The sequence below is a fragment of the Drosophila busckii genome, chromosome 3L, assembly GCF_011750605.1.
Source record: "Drosophila busckii strain San Diego stock center, stock number 13000-0081.31 chromosome 3L, ASM1175060v1, whole genome shotgun sequence".
In the NCBI taxonomy this organism is placed as follows: Eukaryota; Metazoa; Arthropoda; class Insecta; order Diptera; family Drosophilidae; genus Drosophila; species Drosophila busckii.
The window spans coordinates 7,353,369-7,378,011 of record NC_046606.1 but is presented as its reverse complement, the minus strand read 5'-3'; the positions used below and the strand labels follow the sequence as shown (position 1 = coordinate 7,378,011).

At 39.5% G+C, this 24,643-nt stretch overlaps 1 protein-coding gene across 1 annotated transcript; it reads left to right on the top strand.

The window, feature by feature from the left end:
- The first annotated feature begins 91 nt into the window (after positions 1–91).
- LOC108599586 (sodium- and chloride-dependent neutral and basic amino acid transporter B(0+)) lies at positions 92–23,571 on the top strand. The gene is given in 9 exon segments (XM_017986529.2): positions 92–172; positions 896–977; positions 11,156–11,809; positions 18,128–18,359; positions 20,893–21,038; positions 21,091–21,227; positions 21,285–22,647; positions 22,649–22,690; positions 22,692–23,571. Coding segments are annotated over 7 exon segments (2,943 nt in total). The 5' UTR covers positions 92–172; positions 896–977; positions 11,156–11,164; the 3' UTR covers positions 23,070–23,571.
- The last annotated feature ends 1,072 nt before the right edge of the window (positions 23,572–24,643 follow it).

Below are 24,643 nucleotides of genomic sequence, written 5' to 3'. Positions count from 1 at the left end.
TGCTGATCTGAGTTGGTTCTTGGCAGGCGAAGCTGAGCGAAGCTTTTTAGTTACGTTTCGGTCTTTGAAGTGTGTAGTTCGTTTTGCTGCGCGTCGCTTGCGTGTGTGAAGAATATTAAAATTTTTAGTTTGTGTGTGTTTGACTATTTTAAATACGCTGTGCATGCAAATGGTAATTTATTGGAGTTGAAAATGCCGCAACGCAATTCTAAAATGCATATATAATTAAACAAATAACTTTACGTGAGTCACAACAACAGAGTGCAAGTTATTAAAAGTGTGCCTGCTACTTCCTTTGGCTTTGCCCTACAGTCCAACGATCCTTTTGTCTTGTTGTTGACCAGTTCGACAAGTTTTTGTTTTTGCATTTTTTATGCACACATGCTATTCTTTTTTCTTTCTGCATTTTATTTATTTTTGTGTGCTTCGTAACGTGTTCTTTAATTTTTTTTTCGTTTGCATACAAACTGCACGTAGACAGAGCAAAAACAGCGCGGCTGTCATCATTGTTATACTATTTCGTTTCCTTTCGGTAATTTCTATGCCGCTGCAGCTGCGCTGTCGCTGTCGCTGTTGTAGCTGTACTTTAAGCTTTGCTCAAAAGCTTGCACACCTTGATAAGCCACTGTGTTTAGGCAATTGTGCGAGCGAGACAGGCAAACTTTTCTCATGTCAGTTCAAGTTCAATGCGATTGCAAATGCATTTTCGTCTCTTCCGCTTTAAGCGGACAGTTCAATAGTGTGTAAGAAAATAAAACTAAAGCGAATTGCAGTAAAATACAAGTGCTTACAACTGTTTTTGTATACAAATTAAACAGCTCTAAGGTTATGCTTAATTTAAAAGAAGTATTTACTATACGCTAAGCCTAATCAAATTTTAATTGTGTGTGCAAAGCTAAAGACGTGTGAAAAATTGGCATTAAATGACGGCGTAAGCGGAGCAAAGGCGTAGAGACGAATTACAAAGGAAATACAAGGTAAGCAAAACAATTTAAATATTTATTTTATTTGCTTTACATTGCAACTTTTGTACAACTTGCATTTAATTTGTTTGTCTTTGCTATACAAGATATCTATAAAAGGTTAATATTTGCTTATGTTGAAATATAACAATATCCGCTGTGAATTCTCGCAATGCAGTGTCATGCAAATATCTTATATATGCATGTTAAATGCATTTTCTTATCGCCAGTTGCGGTTATTACATTGCCAAGAATAGACACGACGCCAGACCTTAGCAAAGGCACTTGAGTGGAAGCGGAGTCGTCTCGATTTGACCTAACTGCAACTTCGACTGCTCAACGTCGAGAGCTGATTTGCCATTGGAGCTAGCAAAGCTCTTGGGGTTTCTTCTAGGGGGCCATTAGCAGCCTTAGCTCTTAACTGAGTCATGAGCGCAAGCGTTCTGCTATTTTCTTTTAGCCTTTTGTTTTGGTTTTTACTTCTCTGTTGCCTGTTGTGTTGTGCTCTATGCCAATTGCTGCGAAGTTTACTTGAGGTTATTGTAGAACTTAAATTGTAGCAGTTTATTTCTTGGGGTTTTTGCTCTCGAAAATTGCATTTAAAACAGATGAGTTTATTAACTCTATTAAAAATGTTTGCGTGCCATAAAATGTAAAAAAAAAATTATATTAAATTGCAAGCAGCTTGGCATATGAAAAAAGGTGGAAAACATTGACAGCATAATTTAAAAAATTAAATAGTTAAATAGAGCTTAAGCCTAAAGCGTATAAAGACTTCGGTTTGCTTGTTCTTTATAATATTTTGTTGTTATTTTTTTTGCCTTTCGCAATACAACTTCTTTTGCTGGGCGGGCGTAATTTCCACTCCCATTGGGGCCCAAGCAACTGCTGTGGGTTGCACATTTTCTGTTCTTTTTTCTTTAATTGCGTTTCAGTCTAAAAAATGACCGCTATGCGTTTGTTATTAAAAAAAAAAAAAATACTAGACAACAAAATAAAGTTGTTGTCAGCAGCTCTAATTGCTGACAAGTTTCAAATTTTTATAAAAATACGCTGCAGCTGAGCGAATTCATTTCAGTTTATATTTATTTTAGCTCAGTTTGTATGCAATGTGAATAAGTACGTGACGCTTAAGCGGTTAACATATTTTGGATTTGGTAATCAAGAGTCGACGCCAAACAAAGTGTGCCATATAGACGACTTTAAATATATGCATATAGTATTATATATATATATATTCATTATATATTATGCAGTGAACAAGCGCAATGCACAATTGTTATAAACAATGGGCGCTATACGCGATAATAGAAATAAAGCGGCTTGCATGTCAGTCCCAGCTGAGAAAATGAAGTCACACACTCAAAAAATAAAAAATAAAATACATAAAAAAAGTTACGGAAAGTGCTAACTAACTAAAGATACTATAGACATAACATCAACAGCAGCGTCTGCGTCTGGGGCAGTGAATCTTATTGTTATAAAGCTGTTCTCCTCCTCGTCTCATGTGAACCGAGCGAAGAGTGACAACAGGCACCACCACCAAGTGCATTAATCATTAGGCCCCTAAAAAACTCGGCACTACGACTACGACTACTAACTCGTATTAAACTAGCACGCAAGTAACTTTAGGGCAACACACACACACACACAATAGAGAGTAGAGTAGAGTAGAGTTGTTTGTTAGCCATTTATGGTGTCAGTAAGCTACACTGCAGCTAGTAATGATCGTGATAATGCTCAGACTACCGAACTGAGTTCGCTTCGCCCTGTAAGTGCTGCAATTGTTGTTTTGCCGGGTTCTCTTTGGGTCTAAAGTTCTTTGCCATGGCCAGGCCAGACAACGAGAACGACAACGACATCGACAACGTTAGCTAGAAAGTGGCCAAAAAGGCAAAACGTAAACAACAAGAGTAAAAAGCATGTGGCGGCAAAATGGCGTTGCACTCAATTTGGTAACTGACAGGCGGTGCCCACAAGAGGAACCAAGCCAGCCAGCCAGCCAGCCAGTCAGCCCAAGCTTAAGCCAGAGCAACCAGACACGAAGCCAAGTCGTCGTCATTTCAATTCTTTGTCTGTGTGTGTGTGCCCGCTTTCAAAGTCGTTGCGGACTTTTGACTTTACAATTTTCGTATGCACTTGGGGTGTTCTTTATATGTCAAGAACTGGCAACTTTTGTTATTAAGCTGCATACGTCTAGATCAGCAGCACAGCTGGAAAATTTATCTACATATACTGTTAGCTCTAAATTGAGGCAGAAAATTCAATTATACAAATTGTAAATTACAAAGAAATTAACATAATAAGCAGCAAAGCTCATATACAGCACCAAATAATTATTTTTGAGTTTTTATATTCTTTTATCAATCATAATTCTAGGATATTCTATTTGCATATCTGCTACTAAAATTAATTTTAGCTTTTAAAATTTTTACTTTACATTAACTTTTGAGCATATCCAATCTTCGTCAAGTCTTCAAACCTACATTAGAACCCATCTAGCTACCCCTCTTTTTTTTCTGGTTTGGTTGCTTTTCACCATTTACTGAAAGAAAGAAAAACGTGCCAGCTGATCATGCCGCAAGCTCCCCGAAACACAAACATCGTGTGTCTTGCATTATATAGACCAGTTTACAATATTTTTATAAGTCAGGTTCTATTTTTACGACTTGAGAAATATTTCTCATAGACAGCTTTCAACGCTGCTTACAGCTAATTTGCCTCTATGAAATTTCTAACACAAGTCACTTAAGTTCGTGATCTTTACTTTTGCGCAACTTCAAACAGGCAATAAAAACGAAAACTGTTAAGCTTGCGCTTTGGCTTTGTGCTATCAAAATTTGTTGAGCATATCATCAATTATGGTAAAATAAAAAAATAATAAATTAAAAAAGGTTCTAACACACGAGCTGACGGCGGCGTCGGCGGCGGCGTCGGCGCTTAGAGTGCTGCTTGAATTGTTATTAAGAATAATTGTTGAGTTGAGTCTGTCTGTTTAAATTTAGAAATGAGCCGGAAACCAGAAACTTCAGCAGCATCAACACCCCGACATTATATTGAAGGCGCATCTTTAATAGCATCTCGCATCTTTGGCTTTGCGGCGACATTGAATCATCATAAACTATTTATAATAAACTAGGAAACTCATTAGTATTACCTGTATACAGCAGCAGTTACTTTATTGTTACCTCTAGCAATTTGCATTGTTGCTTTGAGTTTCGTGTGTTGTGTGCGCTGTGTGAAAAATCGAAAAGTCAAAATAAACAAGAATTCAATTACACGCTAGCGACTGAGCGAAAGAGAGAGAGAGCGAGCGAAACCCGAAACGTAAATGAAGTTGTAAAAACGTTTGTCGTCGTCGTCGTCGCGACCTTGAATATTTTTGCCAACTACGTGTAAACTGTTACCTTTACCTTTAGAAAATCTTAATGAAGTCTCCGGCCCGGCTTAGGGTTGTGCCCAGCGTTTGCTTACTGCGAAGGTTCTCATGTTTGCCGAATCGCCTGTCCACCTTAGGCCTTAGGGCTATGGGGATTTTGTGAAACGCATGAGCTCAGGCTCAGGTACAGAATAACTTATAAATGTACACTGCAAATAATTTTTCTATACAACAAATATTCATTGCTAGACTGTTTTTCTAAAATAAATTAGCAAAACAACAAAATTATATATTAAATAAAAGAAACCAAATTTGATTTAAATATTTTATTATACTAAAATACTTGTGCTTATAATTATCTGCATTATTTTAAGCTTAGGAGGGTTATTTTAATGCTCAAATAATATACAGTTCCATCTTTAACACTTTAACTCTGTAAATTGTTTAAATCTGACTTTAATTTGAGTATAGGAAATTTTACATTTTTCTTTCATAATAAATAATTTGCATATAAAGAGGAATAACTCTACTGCATATGGTTGAAATCTAATTTAATTTAACTTACAAGCAGAACAGCAAAACGTTGGGGGTCACCGATTTGGCTGAAATTTGTGGGCGTAGGTTTGGTGTATATATTTTTTGCTAAATATACTGAACCTACTTGAACAATCGAAGACAGCATGTGGGTGCTGTACTTCGATTGTTTAAGTAGGTTCAGTATATTTAGCGACTCCAGTTGGCCATCGAGTAGAATATGATGAGTTGGTTGAGTCTTTAGTATTTATTGCCACAATAAAGTCAACAGGAGCGACATGGGGTTGAACCCACGCACTCTAACTTCTGGAGCTGTCGCTCTAACCACTCAGCTGCTTCGGTTGTTGCAGTTATTGCAACTTTTTGCGTATTTAACGAGTGAGGCCAAACAAGGACATGCGCAAATTTCAGCCATATCTGTGAATTGTTGTGGTGCTTTGCTTGTGAAATTTATTGCAAAAGATTAGAAATTTTTTTAACTTGCACTTTTTTACATATTTTTATTTAATACATTTTTGTGCAGTGTATTGGTTTGGGCAAGGCATCTCATATACACATGAATGATTAATTTCCTGTTTATACAAACTGCGTTGCGTTTCGTTTCGTGTGTAGTTTTGTTCAATGTTCTGCGTTCTTGTTTGTGTGCGGGGCTTCCTGGGAACAATATTCGATAAGGTTGATGAAAAAGGGCAAGCAGCAGAAGCAGCGAGGGCAACTACGACGCACTTTTTATTTTCGTTGAAGGTTTTCCTCTACTCGAATGGGGAAGGCCCACAGTTATTCCTTTCGAATTCGAATTCGTAGATAGTGCCGAGCGAGGATGTGAATTGTGTGTGCGAGTTGTGTTTACAGCATTTGCGTGTTTTACTGATATTACGGCAATTACCTACCGATCGAAGATACTATAAAAACACATGTGTATCTGTCAGTTGCACTTGAGGCTGAGACTGAGGCTGAGGCTAGTGCCTGTTACATGTGTCGAATGCACGCCCGCCCGCTCGGTTGGTTGGTCGGACGGTCGTTCGGTACCTGGACAGGTAGCGCGCTTAGTTAGCTCAGCTTAACTTCATTCGCTGCCGCTCAGTTGCGCTCGCTTCAGTCTTGCCGAACCAGTTGATGTCGTCGCGTCTTATGAATTCAATCGCCATTAACATTTCGCGGGCATTGTGTTAAAATTGGGTTTTTAATGTGCTTCCTGCACAACTGAATTGAATTGCTGAGAATAAGCGTAAAAAACCCCAGAATAAAATCAGTTTCAACGGCTACAGCGTAATTTCCAGGAATTTCGCAATTGAATTCAAATTGATTTTCGGACATTGAGTGTGTGAATGAAAATAAAACAGAATCAAGTAATGAGAACCAGCTCGTCGTACTCGACTTGTATGTAAATGAAATGACACTTTGGCTTCCCAGAAGCAAACTAGTGTGAGTTTTTTTTATTGGAGCATCGCATCGACTCCCGTACCGACTCCGACTCCACTTACCAGTTTTCATGTGTGCAGTGTAAACAGTTAGAGCAACAGTTAACCTATTATATTGACAACACCTAGAGAGTGTTGGTGATTGATGAGATTTGTGGAATTTCTAATCAAAATAAATAATAAATTGGATTAAGCCAGAAAATTGGATAATGCATGAAGAGCTATAAAAAAACATAAATGGTAATTTAAAAGTTGAAAAATATCAGTACATTTTTAGTTTATCAATGTTAATATTTTTTATATTTAGCTAACAACAGCTCAAAACAGATTCTAGTGTTAGCTAACTAAAGGAATTAAATTCAATTATTCTAGTTTTCATGTATTTTTTAATGTTTGCTCTTCAAACCTTTTGACTGTTGAGCTTAACCTCGCGCGTTGAGGGCAGGCAGTCATTATTATTACTATTAGTTTTACAATTTTGCGGTATTTGTTTGTTCAATGCGCTAAACCTAGCGCTTTGTTTTTTTTTCATTATATCATTTTGTAGCTAATGATTTCGATAATTGCCATTGTGCGAATGTCCCAAGTCAAGTTCGCGTCGTTTAGCGAGAGAGCTGCGCATTGTTTAGCCTTAAGTTAAAGCATCGAACAAACAACAGGTGTAGGGGCAATACTAAAATTGAGGGGAGGGGTCATGCGTCACGCGTTAGTTTTATGCAAATCATTGCAGGCACTTCAATTGCAATAGATTGAAACGTTAGCAACTTGGAACTAAAGGCTTTAAGGCATTTGTGGCTTTAAGACTATAATTATGGTCTAGGCAGAGTGCTGGATGCTCTTGACCCACTGGCAGGTGACAAAAGTAAAGAGAGACAGAGAGCGAGAGCGAGACAGCGACACTTCAATGGGCCAGTTTATAGTATTAACGCAATTTGCTTAAAGAAAACTGGTTGGACTCTATATTAATCTGGCTTGGATCTTTATAATTGGCTTGTGCTTAATGCACATTGGCTTAATTGCCTGCCGTACATGTTTTGGTATTTGGTATTTGCTCTGTGTGCCACATTTAACTGGAGCAGTTGACTTACACTACAAGTGAAGTCATGTGCCAATTTGGCAACAATAAGCCATCCCCAATTGTTGCTAAATATACGGCCTGACTGACAAATGCAAAACACACAAACGATATTCACTTTGTAAATTGAATGGAAATCAATGAAGCGTTGCTTTGCCTGCAAAGTGGGCGTGGCGTACAGAGACAGTGGGGCAAGAGATTTTCGCAGCAGCTACCGCAACGGCAAGCAAAACGTTTAATTACATTCGATTGAACAATCAATAAAAAGCAATCAACGCTTTGTCTCCCTCTCTCGCTCTCTTGAACTTTTACTCACTCGCTCATACAATTTGCAGTTTCATTAGAGCATTTTACATAATCTAAGGCGAAAACTGTGTCAAGTCGACTGTGGAAACCTCGTCTAGTCAACTCTAAACAATTGTCTATCTATCTATAACTCTATTTGGATTGACAGTGGCCGGTTGCTGCCGCCCAGTTTGATATTTTGCGCCTATTAACTGCTGCTGCTGCCTTGTTGTCCACTTTGTTGTTTTTACTTTCATTCATCATCAGCAAATCCAAACAACAATACAAATCTCATCTTGTTTGGTGCTTGCAATTTTACTTTCCTTTCCTTGCCAAGCGTAGCGTCGACTTTCAATTAAAAGCGACAAGCTACAGCTACAAATTCAAAGTCATACATTTCAAACGAGAAACAAACAGCGCAAAGTTCGGGCATTTAATTTTTTATAATTAAAACTAGCAGTTAATTTATAAGCTCAGCTCGGCTGACCTTTGTTAAAGCTCAGAGTTCAGGTTCTTAACCCCCATCCCATCAAAAAGGTCAAGCGATTTACTTCTAATCAGCTTAACCCGCAGCGCATTCTTAGAAAAATGTTTGAGTCAAAGTCTAAGCCGCTAACGCGACTCGCTCGCTCGCATTGTTCGCATTAGAAACTTTGTCAAAACATATCAATTTATGCGGAATTTCATTTTATAACGTTTTTATTGTTGTTGATAGCGTTGCTTCTATACAAAAGAGCGAGAAAACTTTTGCATATTTTTAATTTGTTTAACTAACTTGATTTAATGTTGTCGCCGCTACACGCTGCTGATTTTTACTTTTTTTCTAGAGAACTTTGCGCCCCCCATTCGTAGAATCAGTTGAGCTAAAAAGTTCATATGGGTTGGCAAATAAGCAGGAAGAAATATTTATGGCTAGTAAAAGTGTTGAAAGTAAAATAATGATGAACTAGGGAGTTACTACTCATAAAATTAATGAATGCTAATGCATAACAAAATTAACACTAGAATAAAAATAGCTAGAAAATATAAAATAAATGCTGCTGATAATAAATATTTACGCAAGTGTAATAAAAAAATGTAATTAAAATAAATGAGTGTTGATTAAAAATAAACATAAAATACGAAAAAGTGGCATCAATATATATAAAGATTTTATACAATGCGAGGTTCAAAGTAAAGTGCGATTTATAAAATTTATATAAAAATGGTATATATGAGTTTGAGTTATGTAGGTTATAAAAATGAATTACATAATTGCGAGCCAGTGCAAATTTGATGCAAATTGCTTAAGTTTTGAACAAACTAATGCCACTATAGACGCTGCTTAGGGTTGGAATAGCCTACAGGGCATTTTAAAGGGTATGGCAATAGCTTGGCTCAACTGCAAAAATAAAGTAACACATAATGTTCAACTTGGCAGTGGCCGTAGCAACTGTTAAAGCCAAGTTAAGTTTAAGTTGCGGTTACGCGCGGCTGATTACGCGTTGGTGGTGCCACTGGTAGAACCTTTATCAGCTGCTATATAATGCAGACACATTGTCATGCTTGGCGTATAGTTAGGTTTGGGACCTGTAGAGTTGTCGCCGTTCGAATTGACTGCATAAAGAAAAGGCAGATACAATGGGCCACACCACTCCAGAGTCAAGAGTCATAATGATGGGTTTGCAGTCACTTGCCACAGTTTGTTGCAGTTGTAGTTGTACCTGTTAATAATTGTATTGTAACTCGATGCCCAAAGTCGCCACAGTCGGCAATTCCCTCCTCGAGGTGTGCTTTGGTTCCAGACGCTGACCCAAGCTGCAGCGGTCCGTAAACTACACACATATCAGTATCTGGCCATGCTGCATATATGTATCTTTAGCTGTATCTGTATCTTTGGCGTGTTTACGCTAAATGCAAATCGCTTCGCTTTTGGTCGCAGCAGCGGCGGCGGCGCCAGCAAACCGCGTCGCATTTCTTTTTGCACAAATTCAATAATAAACAGCCGTAGCCAACGACGTCCACTCTTAAGTTGCCTTAATTTGCCTCAAGAGCGCCAACGTCAGCTCATAAATATTGTTGCTTCGAATTTAGTCGATTGCAGTGTAAAAATAAAGATGAAAAGAGGGTGTTTTTGCTTCAGTTGCTTCACTTGCTGCTGTTGTTGTTGGCCTGTTTTAATGCTCAGCAACAGTGGCAACGAACTCATGATAAAAGCTGTTGACCGTCGTTTATTATTGTTGTTGTTGTTGTTGTTATGGTTACAAACATTTTCGACTTTTGTGCAAGCGTGCATAATTATGATTGCGTTTAATTTTGTGTGTTTTTTTTAGTATTTATTTTTTAAAGGTGCATTTTAAACTTCGCTGGTGATAAGAGCGAACAGATAAAATGTATGTCAACCTGGGCTGATAACAAGGCAACAGCTTCATTTATATAATGACACAACTTGCGTCTCTTGTTTAACCTTTGATATGACAGTTAAATATTGTTCATTAAATAGACAACAAAATTGTGTTCAAAAGCCAAATAGACTAATTAACAGACTTGAGTTGAATTTGTATTTTACAAGCTGTGTAAATAACAAAACAAAAATATTTATAAAAATTTAAAGCCGTTTCAAAGCATAAATAAAATAATACTTAAATTTAATACTAATGTGACATATTTATTGAAAAAGAAATCTAGCAAAACATATTGCAGCCTCATTTGAATTTATTAATTTGTTGACACGCCCAACTGCTCTATATACTTTGATAGCTCATTAAAGCGCTATTGTGATTTCTTTTTTAGTTCTGAAATTTGTGTTTATTGCTCAAAATTAGTTCAAATACTCAGCACATAAATTCATTTACTTTAAAACTTTATGACAACTTTCTTTGCAAATTTCTACAGCTGTTCTTATTCGGCTTTAATAAAGTAACTGCAATAACTTTTATATTTTAAAGTTTATTAAATGACACCAAAAATGGGTTAAAGCTGCGTCAGGACGTCAAGATCATTCACATATTTGTTTGTAAACTGAGCTGCGCTGTTCTTTGTTATTATTTAAACAGTTGTGCCTTTTGTTTATGCGTTTCAAGTTTCAATACAACGCGTCAACTTTCAGCTTTTCACTGTGCCTAACACATTTTTTATTTATAAACTTTGTAGTAAAATTTCGCTACAGTTTTTTGTATTTTATAAATACGTAGAGAACTTAATAAAAGTCAAGTTTCATAACATAAAGCTAAAGCTAAGCTATAGCATTGAGAATAGCCTGAGACGAAAGTGAAAGCATGCAAATTGTTCAGTTTTTACTTTCGTTAAACGGTAATAGCTCAGATTTGTGCAAATTTTCAAATATCAATTCGCATGCAAATCAAATCTAAAATAAAAATCACACACGCATGTGATTCATATTGTTTGAAATTTATTGTTAAAGCGGATATTTTAGCAAGATTTCGTGTGAATTGTAACTCATTAATAAAAATGTCTCTGATTCAGCTTTGCCTTTGTCTCTTCTCCTGCCTCTTCTCAGATCTAATCGATGAGCAGCAGCAGCAACTACAAGCAGCGCAGCAGCGACGAGGCTTTGGCCGAGCAGTTGAGACTGCCGCGCAAGGCGCCGCCGCCTGCGGCCACGCCCAGCTACAAGCAAATAAGCGGCGGCATGGCGACACTGCCACGCCCCGACAACGAGCAGCGCCTGCGCCACCACGACTCGAGCAACACACGCACTTGTGTCTACATTGGCGGCGCCAGTGCGCGCGATGAGGTCATCACCCAATCCGCTACGCTGGATCGCCGCCAGCCTCAGCGCATGTCCTGGCTGAATATGCGACGCGCCAAAGCGGATGCCGAGCTGCCCGCCGTCGTCACCCCCTCGCCCCAGACTACACGCAGCTGCATCTCCACAGTCTCAAGTGTGGTGGACAGCGGCGGCGGACGCACCACTGCCACCTCCGGCTGCATCAGCTCCAGCGGCATTATCACGCTCAGCGGCAGCAACAACACGCTCAGCGATATGCAGAGCGGCTATCATCATCATCAGCATGAGCATGATCTGCACGATGGCGTTTCCAAGAACTACTCCTCAGTATCGGTCACGCCCTCTGCGCACTCCGCCCACAATTTAACAACAGCCAGCAATGCCAAGCTGCTGCCCGCTGCGGATGACGAGGCGAACAAACAGGTAAGTGGGGATTGGGAACTGCAATTGAAGATGCGAAATCCCAAACACGTTTGATTATAATGAACCGTTGTGTGTGCTCAGCTAATGAATTAGGCAAATTTTAAACGGAAACGAAAACATGTTTTTAATTTTAGCAAACTCTGCATTTGCATATTCTATATTAACCCCCCCTGAACTGGAATTAAAAAACCAATTAACGTCACTTGCTGCGGCCCAAATGCACTTTGCACTCATTTTTGCCAATTAGCTTAAATTACTCAAATGCCGCTAGCAGCGACAAATGTTATAAAAGAAATAGTTGGGCTGGGAGGGGCTCCACAGCCCAGTCTAATGGCTCACTAACCCAAATAGAAAGACAAAAAAAACGGCGCTTTAACTAATGCCGAAACTAGTTTGATGAGCTCGAGAGCTGGCGGCGGCAACCCTATAAACCAGCCAAGAGACATTAAATTCAAAAATGAGCTATATAAAAACAAAAAGTGGTCGTCAGCCTGTTTGTTTGACTGTCACGACTGTCAACAATAGAGTTGTGCTATATTTTCCTAATTCCTCAAGGCTGCTGCTCACAAACTAAAAGAAATCTGTCGCTAGCCGAAAACACTTTTGATTTGTCAACGGCGGCATAAATTATAATAATAAACAAATAGACAAACATAAACTGTATAAACAAATACAATGCGCTAAAAATTAACGCTTGATAAAAATAAAATGTTGGCTAGCCACGTTTAAATGCTTGGCCACATCACATGTACGCGTTAGACTCAACACTTGGCTCAATCGATTAGTTATGTGAAATATTTCGATGTCTAGTCTGAGGTCACGTAGCGTCTGAGATTTAATACGCATTTCTAGACAATTATTCACAGCTGAGTAAGAGCTTCAGCTTTTTGTTTTCATTCATGACTAGACATCAGATAGAACATGTGATAAGCTCAATTATTTATCTTTATCTTTCTATTGCGTGTGCATTACGCTTATTTGCTCAATGATTAGACTAGACGCTTAGTTATGCCTCTGGAATATTTTCACGAAATAACTTAAAGCAAATGAAATGAAATGCACCAAGTTTAACTGCTCAGCTTAACAATTATTGTAGGCAATTATTTTGTTTTAGTTTGTTAGTTCGACATACAAATTTAGTGTTGAAAAATTTGAATTGATTTAAGCAGAAATAATAGTAGCATTGCTTTTAATAACTCAGTTATAATTTTGTTATATTTACTTTTTATTTAATAAAAGTGTGTAATGTTTTAAATAAGAAATCTCGAAGTCTAAAAATTATTGTTGCCATAGTTTCAAAGTTTAGAATGCTCAAAAGTTTTGTTTTTAATCAGATTTTATGCCTATAATGATTTGTTTATTAATGCTGATATATTTTTTCATATAGCACATATCCCACAACAACAAATTTCACTTACAAAATGTAAATTTTTCAAACTTAGCGCGCATAATTCGAGTTCGAAAGACTGACAACCCAAAAATTATGCTATAAATTTATGGCTAAGCTGCATACGCAAACAAAAACCGCAGCATATAAAGCAGGCGCAGCGCAGCGTTCGTTGCTTAAGTCTTTCATTTGCAGTGACACACACTTGATGAAAGTAAATGTTAAGCAGCGAACTCAACTAATGACTGCTGCTTGCTCATAAACAATGATAAGTTAGTTAAAAAACATTTACTGTTTACTTTGCTGAAGCATTTGGTAATTTATATTTAAAAATCATGCACAAGCGAAAAATTCTTTGCATTTGCTCATTTGCAATTGCCAAAGCAGTTTGCATGCGATTGTCAGTCAGAGTTACTTCATCTCTTATGCCGCTTTTTGTTTCCAATTCGCTGATTAACAAGTTCAGCAGCAAAGCGCAGACACGAGTTACTTTCGGCGCAAATTCGGCGACGTCGCCGTTGCACGTTTTGTGCGTTAAAAGCAGCCGCAGGCGCAGGCCACGCCACAGCCCGAAAGACTTTAATACAAGTTGAATGATAGACAGACAGACAGTGAGCGAAACTTGGTGCGTTGGCGATAAGCGATGACGTCAGCGTCAATCGTATGTTGTATACGTTGCATTGAAATATTGATTGGAAACCGGCTTAGCTTGCGGTTGATTTAGTAGGCACACAATATGATAATTGCTGGTCTATTAGAATTGCAATGGACGGACGAACTGCGCGTTGCCGAATTGTTGAAAGCAGTGAAAGTGGGCGAACGTACAGTGGGTAACCAGTACAGGTTGACCACAGTGACTAGCAGAAGCATCTTGTACGACAATTGCTCAAATGGTTACACTAGACTGCGCTACCGGGTGCTTGGTGTATCAAAATTCACTTTGGCTAGTTAGCGATATGTCAGCTTGGCATGGCTTCATGACTCTCCTTTCACTTGCTGATTAGAGTCGAGTAGCAGCAGATCTCGTAAAGAAATAAACAGTTAAGCTTGTCCAACAGTGCATAGTGCGCTTGGCTGACTGCCGCGCCACGCCCCCTGCCCACTTTATATTGTCAGCTCTTTGTCTGAGGAGAGATTGTCCACTTGTTGTACACAATGTAACTGATTCAATCTGCATGCAACAAAAGCGACGCGATGCTCACTTCATAGCATTGTAGACATTTTCACACTCCAATTTCAACAATTGACAGACAGCACACAAAGTTGTATATAACTTAATTTTGATTGTCTGCCCGCTTGTAATTGAAAAATTCAATTCAGAACTACTAAGCGTTCTTTTTTTTAAGTTTATATTTATAGGCCACTTTCTGGCCTTAATTGACTTTTACCTTATATGAAGCAAAATTTTAACGGCCACTTTGTGCGGCGTTTTAAATTCCGCACAGCGAACGCTTTGGCCAAATGTTGATGAAAATCAAGCAATTATAAATGCTAAGCATAAGGTCGTACATTCAAAAATATATAAAAAATTCTAAAGCTTAGTCGAAGTGCGCACAAGTTGAGCGACTAGCAAATACCCTAAAGGTGGCATAAAAAATAAATTATAAATTTGATTGCAGTTGTTATAAGTGGAAAATATTTTTAAAGCTCAAAATGCAATTTATGGCATAAAAAATAAATTAAATTAGCAAATTATAAATTTGATGGCAGTTGGTATAAATCGCAGATATTTTTAAAGCTCAAAGTGTAATTTATCACTTTAGTAATGAAACTTATTTATTAAATAGATTTTTTGGCACTAAAATATGCTCAATACTTATGCAATTCAACTGTACACAGCTACATATAAAAAATGTATTGCAATTTTCTTTGCGTTAATTAGTTTAGCTTAAAATTAATTAACCCAACCCAACAAAAATAAGTTTAGCTTGAACTAGTCTGCTTCATTATTAATTCAACTACAGGGTAAATTGTTTGTTGTCTGTTTTTTTGGGGAGTGTCTTATCAAATACGCGTACATATTTCAATATTTGAGTATTTTCGAATTGCCAAAGTCACGCTCGACCCAAAGCGCTGCGCGGTCGCTCGCTCAATCCATCAAGAGCGCGCTCAATAGACGCGAGCTCGACGTTTCCGTTGCAAAGACGACGGCGTTTATTATTAATATTATTATGGAGCCAGCCCGTTCAATAAGTGGGGCTATAAACTAACGATTTGAATGCCAACGCATGAGTAATGCCTAAAATTTAAATAAAAAACTAGCGGACGCTTAGTGATAATATTTAGATTTTCAATTAGCGCTCAATGAGCTGCGCACAGATCTCAACTTGCAGTTGGAGTTCGAGATCGAGACTTTAGAGTGGATGCGCCAGTTTCGCTCGCATGCTTACATAATAATTATAACTAGATTATAAGTGTGCGCATGTCTATGTATGTGTGTGTGTGTGTGTGTGTTAGTGTCTGCTGCTTAGAACGTGTTAAAATGAAATTTAATTTAACTGTGTGAAGACGCAGACGCAACGGCCACGACTAATGTTGATTTTCTGAATTTTCTCTTTGCCGTTTGCCCACTTCCTGCTATCTAAGACTTAATTATGCTCACGATATGAGAAAAAGAAACAAACTTAAGAATCTTTTACGTGTAGAGCCAGTTAGCTACGCCCACTGGCTTAGGGTTTTGCCAGTGGGAGTTTGAGTAGAGCGAGAGAGACAAGAAGTTGCTGCAAGCTTAAATTAAAATTAAAAAGCAGTTGCTTAGACTTGATTAACATCGAAATGGAAATAGTAAAACTGATAGCACCCACAGGCATAAAAGTAAGAGACATAAAAGCAATAAAAACATCAAAAATGTGTAAAACGCAACGCGTATATAAAAATATAAAAAACGTTAACAGAACCTCTAAAATTGAATGGGGCAGCGCGTTAGAGAAAAATCAGTGGGGCATGAGTTATAGCATATCACACTTGTCTGCCTCTCTCTCTCTCTCTCTCGCTCTCTCTCTCATTCGCTCTTTAAGCAAAGGCAGCTTTAGATCGTTTTATGTGTTCGGCGGCGGCGGCTTCGGCGCATGGAAAGCCACGCTTTGGACTCCAAAGCGGCGCCCAGTGCGAGTCAGTTCTGCATTAATGAGAGAGCAGTTCGGTTCGCAATCGCAACGTGTGGTCGTCGTCGTTCAATTTATACCAAAAAGTGAGAAGGTGTGTGCAGCATAAAGAAAATCCACAGAGCCACAGAGGGAAAACTTGTTTCGTTGCATTTGCCAGCAAATCGAAAACGAAATGTTTTCTTCTGCTGCCTTGGCGCAGTCGCAATTTGGCGCTGCTCAAGTGCCGACGACTGCGAATTCGTAACGCGTGCAAACTAAAAAGCGCATACGCCGCGTGTGCGTCTGTTCATGTGTGTGTTTGTGTGTGTGTTTCTGTTTACGGAACTACTTAGTTCGATCTGTTTGCTTTTGTCAATGACGACTGCGACTGCGTTTTGGCCAAAAAGACATTAAATTAAAGCAGCTCAGGGCTGTAGCAATGAAGGTGTTGCCAATTAATAAAATTTTAAAGCGCCCGCCTCAACGTAATTCGATAACTTGTTCCACATTCAACTTTTGTAGCTTCTTCAGAGAAATATAAAATATATATAAACAAAATTAAATCGAAATGCTAAAAGTCGCAGCGATTTGCATAACAACAAAAGAGTTTTATTTAATTTTAACAAGAATTCGTTTTGTGCTCACATGTGCATTTTTTTTTCTACGTTTCGTTTACAGTTTAAAGTTTTAAATATTTAAGCGCAATTGCATGTGAAATTGAGATACAAACAAATGCAAGAAAATGACAAATTCTGTTGCACATATAAACATTATAAAATCTGTCCAAAGATGGAAATACCAACGACTAAGTATTTAGCCGATTATCTATATGTTGTGCATGAGGATGTGCCCTTCAGATATTATCGCAAAGTAAGTGGCATTAAGCATTTTTTTGAGTGTATGTGTAACCAAAGTATTAACAACAATTTATGCTTGGCTTACTGCATGCCATAGATATGGCAGCTATATGTGCTTGCTGTCGATTTTTTAAGCAGTGGGGGGAGCCGCGTATTAAATTCAAATGCCGCCTCTCTGAGGTTTTGGGGCGTGTGTTTGACGTTTTTGTTTACATTTTCACTGAGCGCGTTTTCGCTTTATTAACTGCGTTTACAACAACGTTCGCTCTCACTCTCTCACTCAACAGCTGAGCACAGTGGTTAGGCCTGTGAACAACTTTTAATTTGTTAGCTTGCTAGAAATTCTTAAAATAGCTCAACTAAATGTTAACAGCTTTTCAAGTTTGGTGTACGAATTTGAAGTTTAATGCACACTTAACCCCACTGTACTTTAGCTGAATGAATTTCACTTAAATGCGTTCCACTGCCAAGCGCAGTTTTTATTTATTTTATTTTCTGCCAACATGTTTTGTTGTTGTTTTTGCTGTTGTAACTTTTTCGCCATTTCGTGGCTTTTTTTGAAAGTATCTACAAAGCTGTTGTTATAGTTATGCTTGCTGTTTATTATTATTATATTTTGTTGTTGTTGTTGTTGCTGTTGCTGTTTGGCCGCATCTAATGGGCTTAGGTGCCGCACATTTTGCCAAGCGTCTCGTCTCGTCGGCAAGTTCAAATCTCTTGCTTTTAATAATGACGCTATTACTTTCTTTTGACTGCTCATTACGCAGCACATAAAGCAAATATAATTCAGAACCCAAGCAAACAACAACACATGCAATGGCTTTTAAATAAATAATGAGCACTAATAATTACACAAGCTGTCTCCAAGTCGCCAAGCGGAAGTTGCAGTCGGACTCGGACTCGGACATGTCGCTTTTTATATAAACTCAGCATTAAACAATTTTGTTTTACATTTCCTCTCTTTCTCTTTATCTTTATCTATTTGCAGACAAAATGTTCCGTCTTTCGCGGCCTTGTGCTTTGCATTTGCCTAAATGTGAGCTTTGCGAATGTTGTGCGCTTTCCACGCGAGCTGGACCGCTATGGATCGGCCTATCTGGTGCCGTATCTAGTGCTGCTCTTTCTAGTCGGACTGCCCATGATACTGCTGGAGATATCGGTGGGCCAGTTTCTTGGCCAAGGGGCGGCGCACACCTGGCGCGCCTCGCCTATATTCAAAGGTAAGCAATAAGCAATCAAGGGCAACTATCAATAGCAACAGGTTGCTCTCAAAAAAGCAAAAGGGGCGGGCATTGGCAGCTTAGCGATGTGTCTAAAGGCGAAAGGAGAAAGTCGAGCCTATAAAAAATTAGTAGGCAAAATTAGAAATGGCAAAGAATATTTATTAGAATTAAAGAATTAGTATTTGAGGATTGCTTAGCGCTTGAATTCAAATATTTTTATTAAAAACAAAGAAATTAAGCTTGACTATTTTCTAAAAATAATTTATAGTACACATTTCTAATTGTAAAAAGCTACAGATGTTGCAATTGCCTGTGAATTTAACATGTAGGCAAGTAACATTTTTATGTAATTAACAGCGTAAGCTTATGTAGCTGTTGTTAACAGAATAATCAAATACTATTAACATGCCTATCGTAAGTCCAACTTAGCAGCATAGTTTCTATATATTTTTTAATGTTTATGTCAACATTATGTTAACATTTATATTAACATGGTAAACCTATAATATCTCTAGTCTTCACTATTGAATATGTAATATAGACAACTTTTCTTAGAGCCTCACAAATTGTAGAATTTAAAAGACACTTGTACGCCTATTGACCGGAAGTCATGTAGCTGCAATTAAGAGCACGCGACCTGTGCGCATCTCTAGGCCAAAAACAACCCCTTTGCTTAAGGGTGCAACTGTCTGCAGCAATAGTGCAGCAGCCCCCAAAATTGGAATCAGGCGGCAACTATTTGCTTGCCAGGACTCTCTACTCTCTACAGCTGCGCACTGCGACTGCAGTTTGCTGCAATTTTTTGGGGGCTTAGAATTCCCAAGTTGCGATTCCGCAATGTGCAACATAAATAGCCGAAATCAGTTGCATGCTGTTGGGGCGGTCGTGCATTCAGCAGTTAGCGGCGGTTGGACACACCCCGTCCGAACCCCAAACTCTGAAATTGTGTCACTTTTGATTTAGTTAAAAGAGTGTATCCCGTGTTCTGGACGCTAAATCAAAAGCATATATATGAGTTATATGATTACGATTATGATTGATTGATTGATTTGCGCAATAAAATGCTGCGAAAACACTTTGGTCATTTCTGAAAGCAAAAGCAAAAGCAAAAACAACCAACTTCTCAAGAGATGCAAATGCTTAAACGGCACGAGCAACAACAACGACAAAAAAACAACTAAAATATATATGAAATATAAATATGCAAGAGCAACCCAAAAGTCTAAAACAACAACAACAAAACTCCAGAGGAAAAATTCACGAAACGCAAAAAGATGAGAAAAACCAACTGTCGAACAAAATTTCCATCTATCAGACCAAACGTTATATCAATGCAAAACAAAAAAACTTATAAAACACATAAAAATACCATAAAAAATGAAACTAACACTTAAATGTTTAAATTAAATGTGAAAAACACTTAGTAGTTTAAAGATATCATCATCGTGTTATCAGGAGACAAAACAAAAACAAAACAAGAAAAAACCTAAAAAAAAAAATTAAAAAATCAGCAAAATGCATTGGTGTGTGTGTCCCGTTCGTGAAAATCGCTGACGCCGCCCGAGAAGTCGCATGTGTGTGTGAGCGGCTACAAACTCGCAAGACTGTGGCCGGACAATTCTCTCCGCGCAACAAAGAGAAACCTTTCGGGCTCGGGTTCATAAAATTCTCTCTGCTGCGCATTGCAGTTTGACCAAACGGCTCTCCATCTCGCTCGGCGTGGTTGTGGCCAGGAATCGCCTGTGGCCCATCATGGTGGCGTCCTCAAAAAGAAAACCCATAGAGACGTTTACGGCAAATTCTAAAAAGGAAACAAAACTAAAACTAAAAAGTAACCAAAAGCAATTGAAACTCTCGCAAGTTCCAACAACGAATTCAAAGAAACTAAATAAGCAATATGAGCAACATACTAATAATGGCAAAAATACTTCGCAAAAAAATGAAAAAAAAACACTGCAAATTACGACACAACACCTTCGAAAAAAGACCTCAGTATAATACCACATAAAATGCTGGGTGCTGCCTAGGAATGCCTCAGTTTGTATCGCCCCTTTTTGCTACACACTTTACTCATTTCCAATTGCAATACGCTCTATGCGTTGCATTTAGTTACAAAGGTTTCAATTACGAAGGTTTGCCTAATTTGCAAGACATGGCAAATATAGCGACTGCGCTCTAATTGCAGCTGTGACAAAATGAAACCGTCCGCACCCTACAAATTGAGTAAGCCGCAAAAGAAAAACATTTAAAGCTTTATAACATTTATTATAAGATTTTTGTATGCTGGCCATAAGCCAAAGTTAGCATTATGAGTTGGCTGTTGTCATTTCCTCTTTTCTCTTTCTGTAAACCAAATCACCTCGAATTTTAACATCTAAATATTTTTAAAACAAAGTCAAACCCACCAGCAAATGAGCTTGAAACTTAAACAGTCTTGCAATAAATTGATTGAAGTAGTTATGTTATGTATTTATTTACTCAATTCAATTTATAGCACTAACTAATTAAATTCTTGCTTTCTTTTTCATAGGGGCCTGCATCATCAGTCGCTTTGCCTCTTGGATTTCAGCCATTTGGGTATCGCTGCAAGCTGTTTTAGCCCTGGGCTACATAGGCATGTTTGCCTCCAATACAATACCCTTTAGCGAGTGTGTGGGTAACCTCAAGCTGAGCATGGTAAGCTACAACTGAGTGCACCAAAACGCGCTTTAATACGCTTTTATTTTAGAATGGTTATACGGTAACTGGCCACAGTGGACAGGAGTGTTTGCAGCAAACGTTTCTAACGCCCTTTTGGCGTAATCCGCTTTACTTTGGTTTGCTGGCAGCGGGACTTATAGGCATTTGGATAGTGGTTATGTTGTGGTAAGTCGTGCGCTATATAAAAAGACATGCTCTAACTTCTGCTCTTTTGTTTTCTAGCACACACAATGGCAAAATATTGCGGCGCAGTCTATTTGTTTATGGCCTTGCAGGATTGACGCTGCTCTGCGCTTTAACCGGCTGGGAAGTGCGCAATTCCTTTTCGCGTCATTACTTTCCAGAGCTGTGGCTCTTTGATGGCACGCTGCTGAGCGAGAGCAACATCTGGTTCAATGCGTTGATGCAGGTCTTGTTCAGCGTCAACAGCGGCTTTGGCGCTCTGCCCATGCTAACGGGCAAGTTCCTTTACAAAGGCGACGCTGTGCGCACTTCTGTGGTCTATCTATGCTTCAATCTGTTGATCAATGCCATTGCTGTTACCTTGTTCATGGTGCAGTTCGACTACTCATCGAATGGCTATCAGCTAATGGAGGAACTGAAGCCATTGACTGCCATCTACGATCGCGCGCAGTACGGCGTGCAAATGGACAGCGAGCTGCTACGACATCTCATACCCTCGCTCATCTTTGTGCTGGTGATACTCTCCGCCTTCGTATCCATTACAGTAGCAGTGTATACATCCACACGATTAGTGCCTAGGCGTCCTAACTATGTCATCTGCCTCATAGCGCTGGTGGTGGCTGTCATGTCCTTTGCCTCGCCCAAGTTCCTCATTGCACGCGTGCTGGACTCACGACTGGTGGGCACGCTGGTGGTCACAGCTTTGGTCTTTGAGCTTATAGCTATCACTTGGATCTATGGCGCCAAGAATATCTATACGGATCTGGAGTTCTCCATTGGTCGTCCCATTTTTCGCGGCTGGATGTGGCTCTGGTGCAGCTGTCCTGCCATTTTAACAGGCATATTGGTCTGGTGGTGTGCCGATGATGATCAGTTTGATCTGCTGGCGGGTTATCTGCCACGTTGGGCGCCCATACTGTTTGCTCTGGCGATTATACTGATTATAGCCTGTGTGCAGATATTCCGCCAGGTGGAGTACAATTTCTTTGGCATGATCTGCGAGGCTTCGAAGCCCGCCAAGGAATGGGGTCCAGCTGATCCGCTGGCCAGACACTCCTGGAAGCAGTGGCGCTCGGTTTGCCAGGATACAGGCAGACGCGACTTTACGCTGCGACGACGCGGCACTCGGGACTATACGCATTCTATAAAGAAGGGCCAGTACTCCAGCGCTCAGAAGTACGCCAGCAACGGGCAGGTGAATCAGTCACAGACGCATACACATCAAACACACTGGAAGAGCTCCACGCCTGGCAACAGCTCGCCCAACTACAGCGGCTCCATGTTCGGTGACTCGGCCATAGAGGAGGACATCAGCGTGGACAAGTTTCCAGGCATTAGCCAGCAGTATGTGCCATTCCAGGCCAGCGATGGCAAACCTCTGCGTTACTCGCAGCGCATCCGACCAGACAGCACAGCCACAGACACGCATGCCACCACCGCCGCCACCAGGGATCAGTGGAGCAGCAGCAGCAGCATCGCGATCGCGAGGTTGTCTACATCAGACGCCTCTCGGACGGCGGCAGCGGCACACATGCCACACGCATTGAGATTTCACCCGCCAACGAGTCCATTACCTATGGCAATGGCAAACCGCTGGGCAAATCCAATACGGCCATGAGCCGCAATCCGTTGGGTCGCTCCACGGGCTGCTTGGCGCCAGCGCCGGCGCTGCATACGCCCAGCAGTCACATCAAGCGCTCCGCCAGCTCTGTGGTGAGCGTCAACTCACAAAAGCTGCCACCAGCCTCAACAACGCATGCGGGCGAGCACATCTGTTGGCGCAAGTTCAACGTTAATCCGGAGGAGTACTCGACGGAGTTGTGAACTAGCAAGGGCTTCACATTCAATAAGACTTGTTGCATCCAAAATAAATGTATGAATCGGCGGAGACTACAACACATGTATCTGTAAACTGCGATTCACGAACTATCCACGCCCATAATTATATGCAAAGTGTAACTTCTAGCTTGTCAACTGTATATATAGCACACATGTGTCTAGCATTAGTCCTTTAGCTTTTAATTAACAGTAAACTACCTATTGTAACAAACGCTGTTGTCATTACATTAGTAGTTAAGCTAAGTCTGTATGTATGTGTTAATGTCTGTGTCACTGTCTGCCTGTTTAAACTGTACGCGTATATATACCATATATGTCTGTATCATATTTTAGTTTAATATTGTTCTAAGTAAACTGTTAGTTAGCCTAGCATATAACAATATTGTCAGATGAAAAGCACAACGATTTTGAAAAACGAACTAGCTGTAAGCAATATATTTGTAAGCAAATCAATAAATTATGCAAAAAACAAAGAAAACAAGTTGACTTTTCAATTACCTCCTGTTGGTATGCAATGTTTTTCAGCGCTTAGCAGGTACAATTTTTAGCACAGACACCAACCAGTTTGTACGTGGAATTTAGTCAAGACACCAACCGGTGAATTTATCATTTGGACCCCGCGGGTATGCAATGGTTTTTGCAGCGAGCAGTGCGGTGGCCAAATTTGCATTTCCCAGTACCAAATTCAGCTTGAAGTACCAGGCGAACAGAAATCAGCAGAAGGTGACCGCCTTGCAAAAAGACTTAGGCAACGAACTTGCTGGGCAAAATCAAGTTCGTTGCCTAAGTCATTCTTATTTACATAGTTCATCTTGAAAGTATGCAACGGTTTTTGAGCTGCCGCACAGGGGCAATCCAGGAGAGAAAATTGGCCATAACTCCGCCATATCCTACCGCATTTCCAAAATTTTTGGTTTGCGAAACTCACAGGACGAAACTCTATCGATCTGCATTCCAGGATTATGGGGTCATTATATTATCCCAACACTTGGAAAATTTTCAGCCAAGGAGCGCTAAGAAATTGGCCAAAAACATAAAAGCCTTGTTATCTCCGCAACCACAAGGACTTTCCGGATGTCCTTTGGTCAGTCGATAGTCCTCTTGAAACAGCATCGTTTGGCACTAATTTCGTCCTGATCCTGCCAAGGATACGGGAGATATAGCGTATTTTCTGTGAATACGAAAAAAGCTGTTTTACTCCGGCTCCTGTCAAGCGACTTTTCGTCCTTTGAGTAGTATTAATCTGAAATAGTATGAAGCACTACCTGTATGCCGAAAGACATCGAAATCGCCTTGGTAGTTCCGCAGAAAAACGGACAAGTGTTTGGGACATTTGCGACTGACCCCCTGCAAGATTATTTCAGAAATTTTTTGTGCCCCAATACGGAAATCTTGAATCAGATCGATAGAGTCGATGCCCAGGAGCAAGAATATGCAGGTCATTTTTTGCTGCGAAGGATAACAAATCAAATATAAAAACAAAACGCAATGCAAAAAGTACATTTCTGCGAATACACTCCGAAAACTATAGGATGGATGAGTTCCGTTGGCAATGCAAG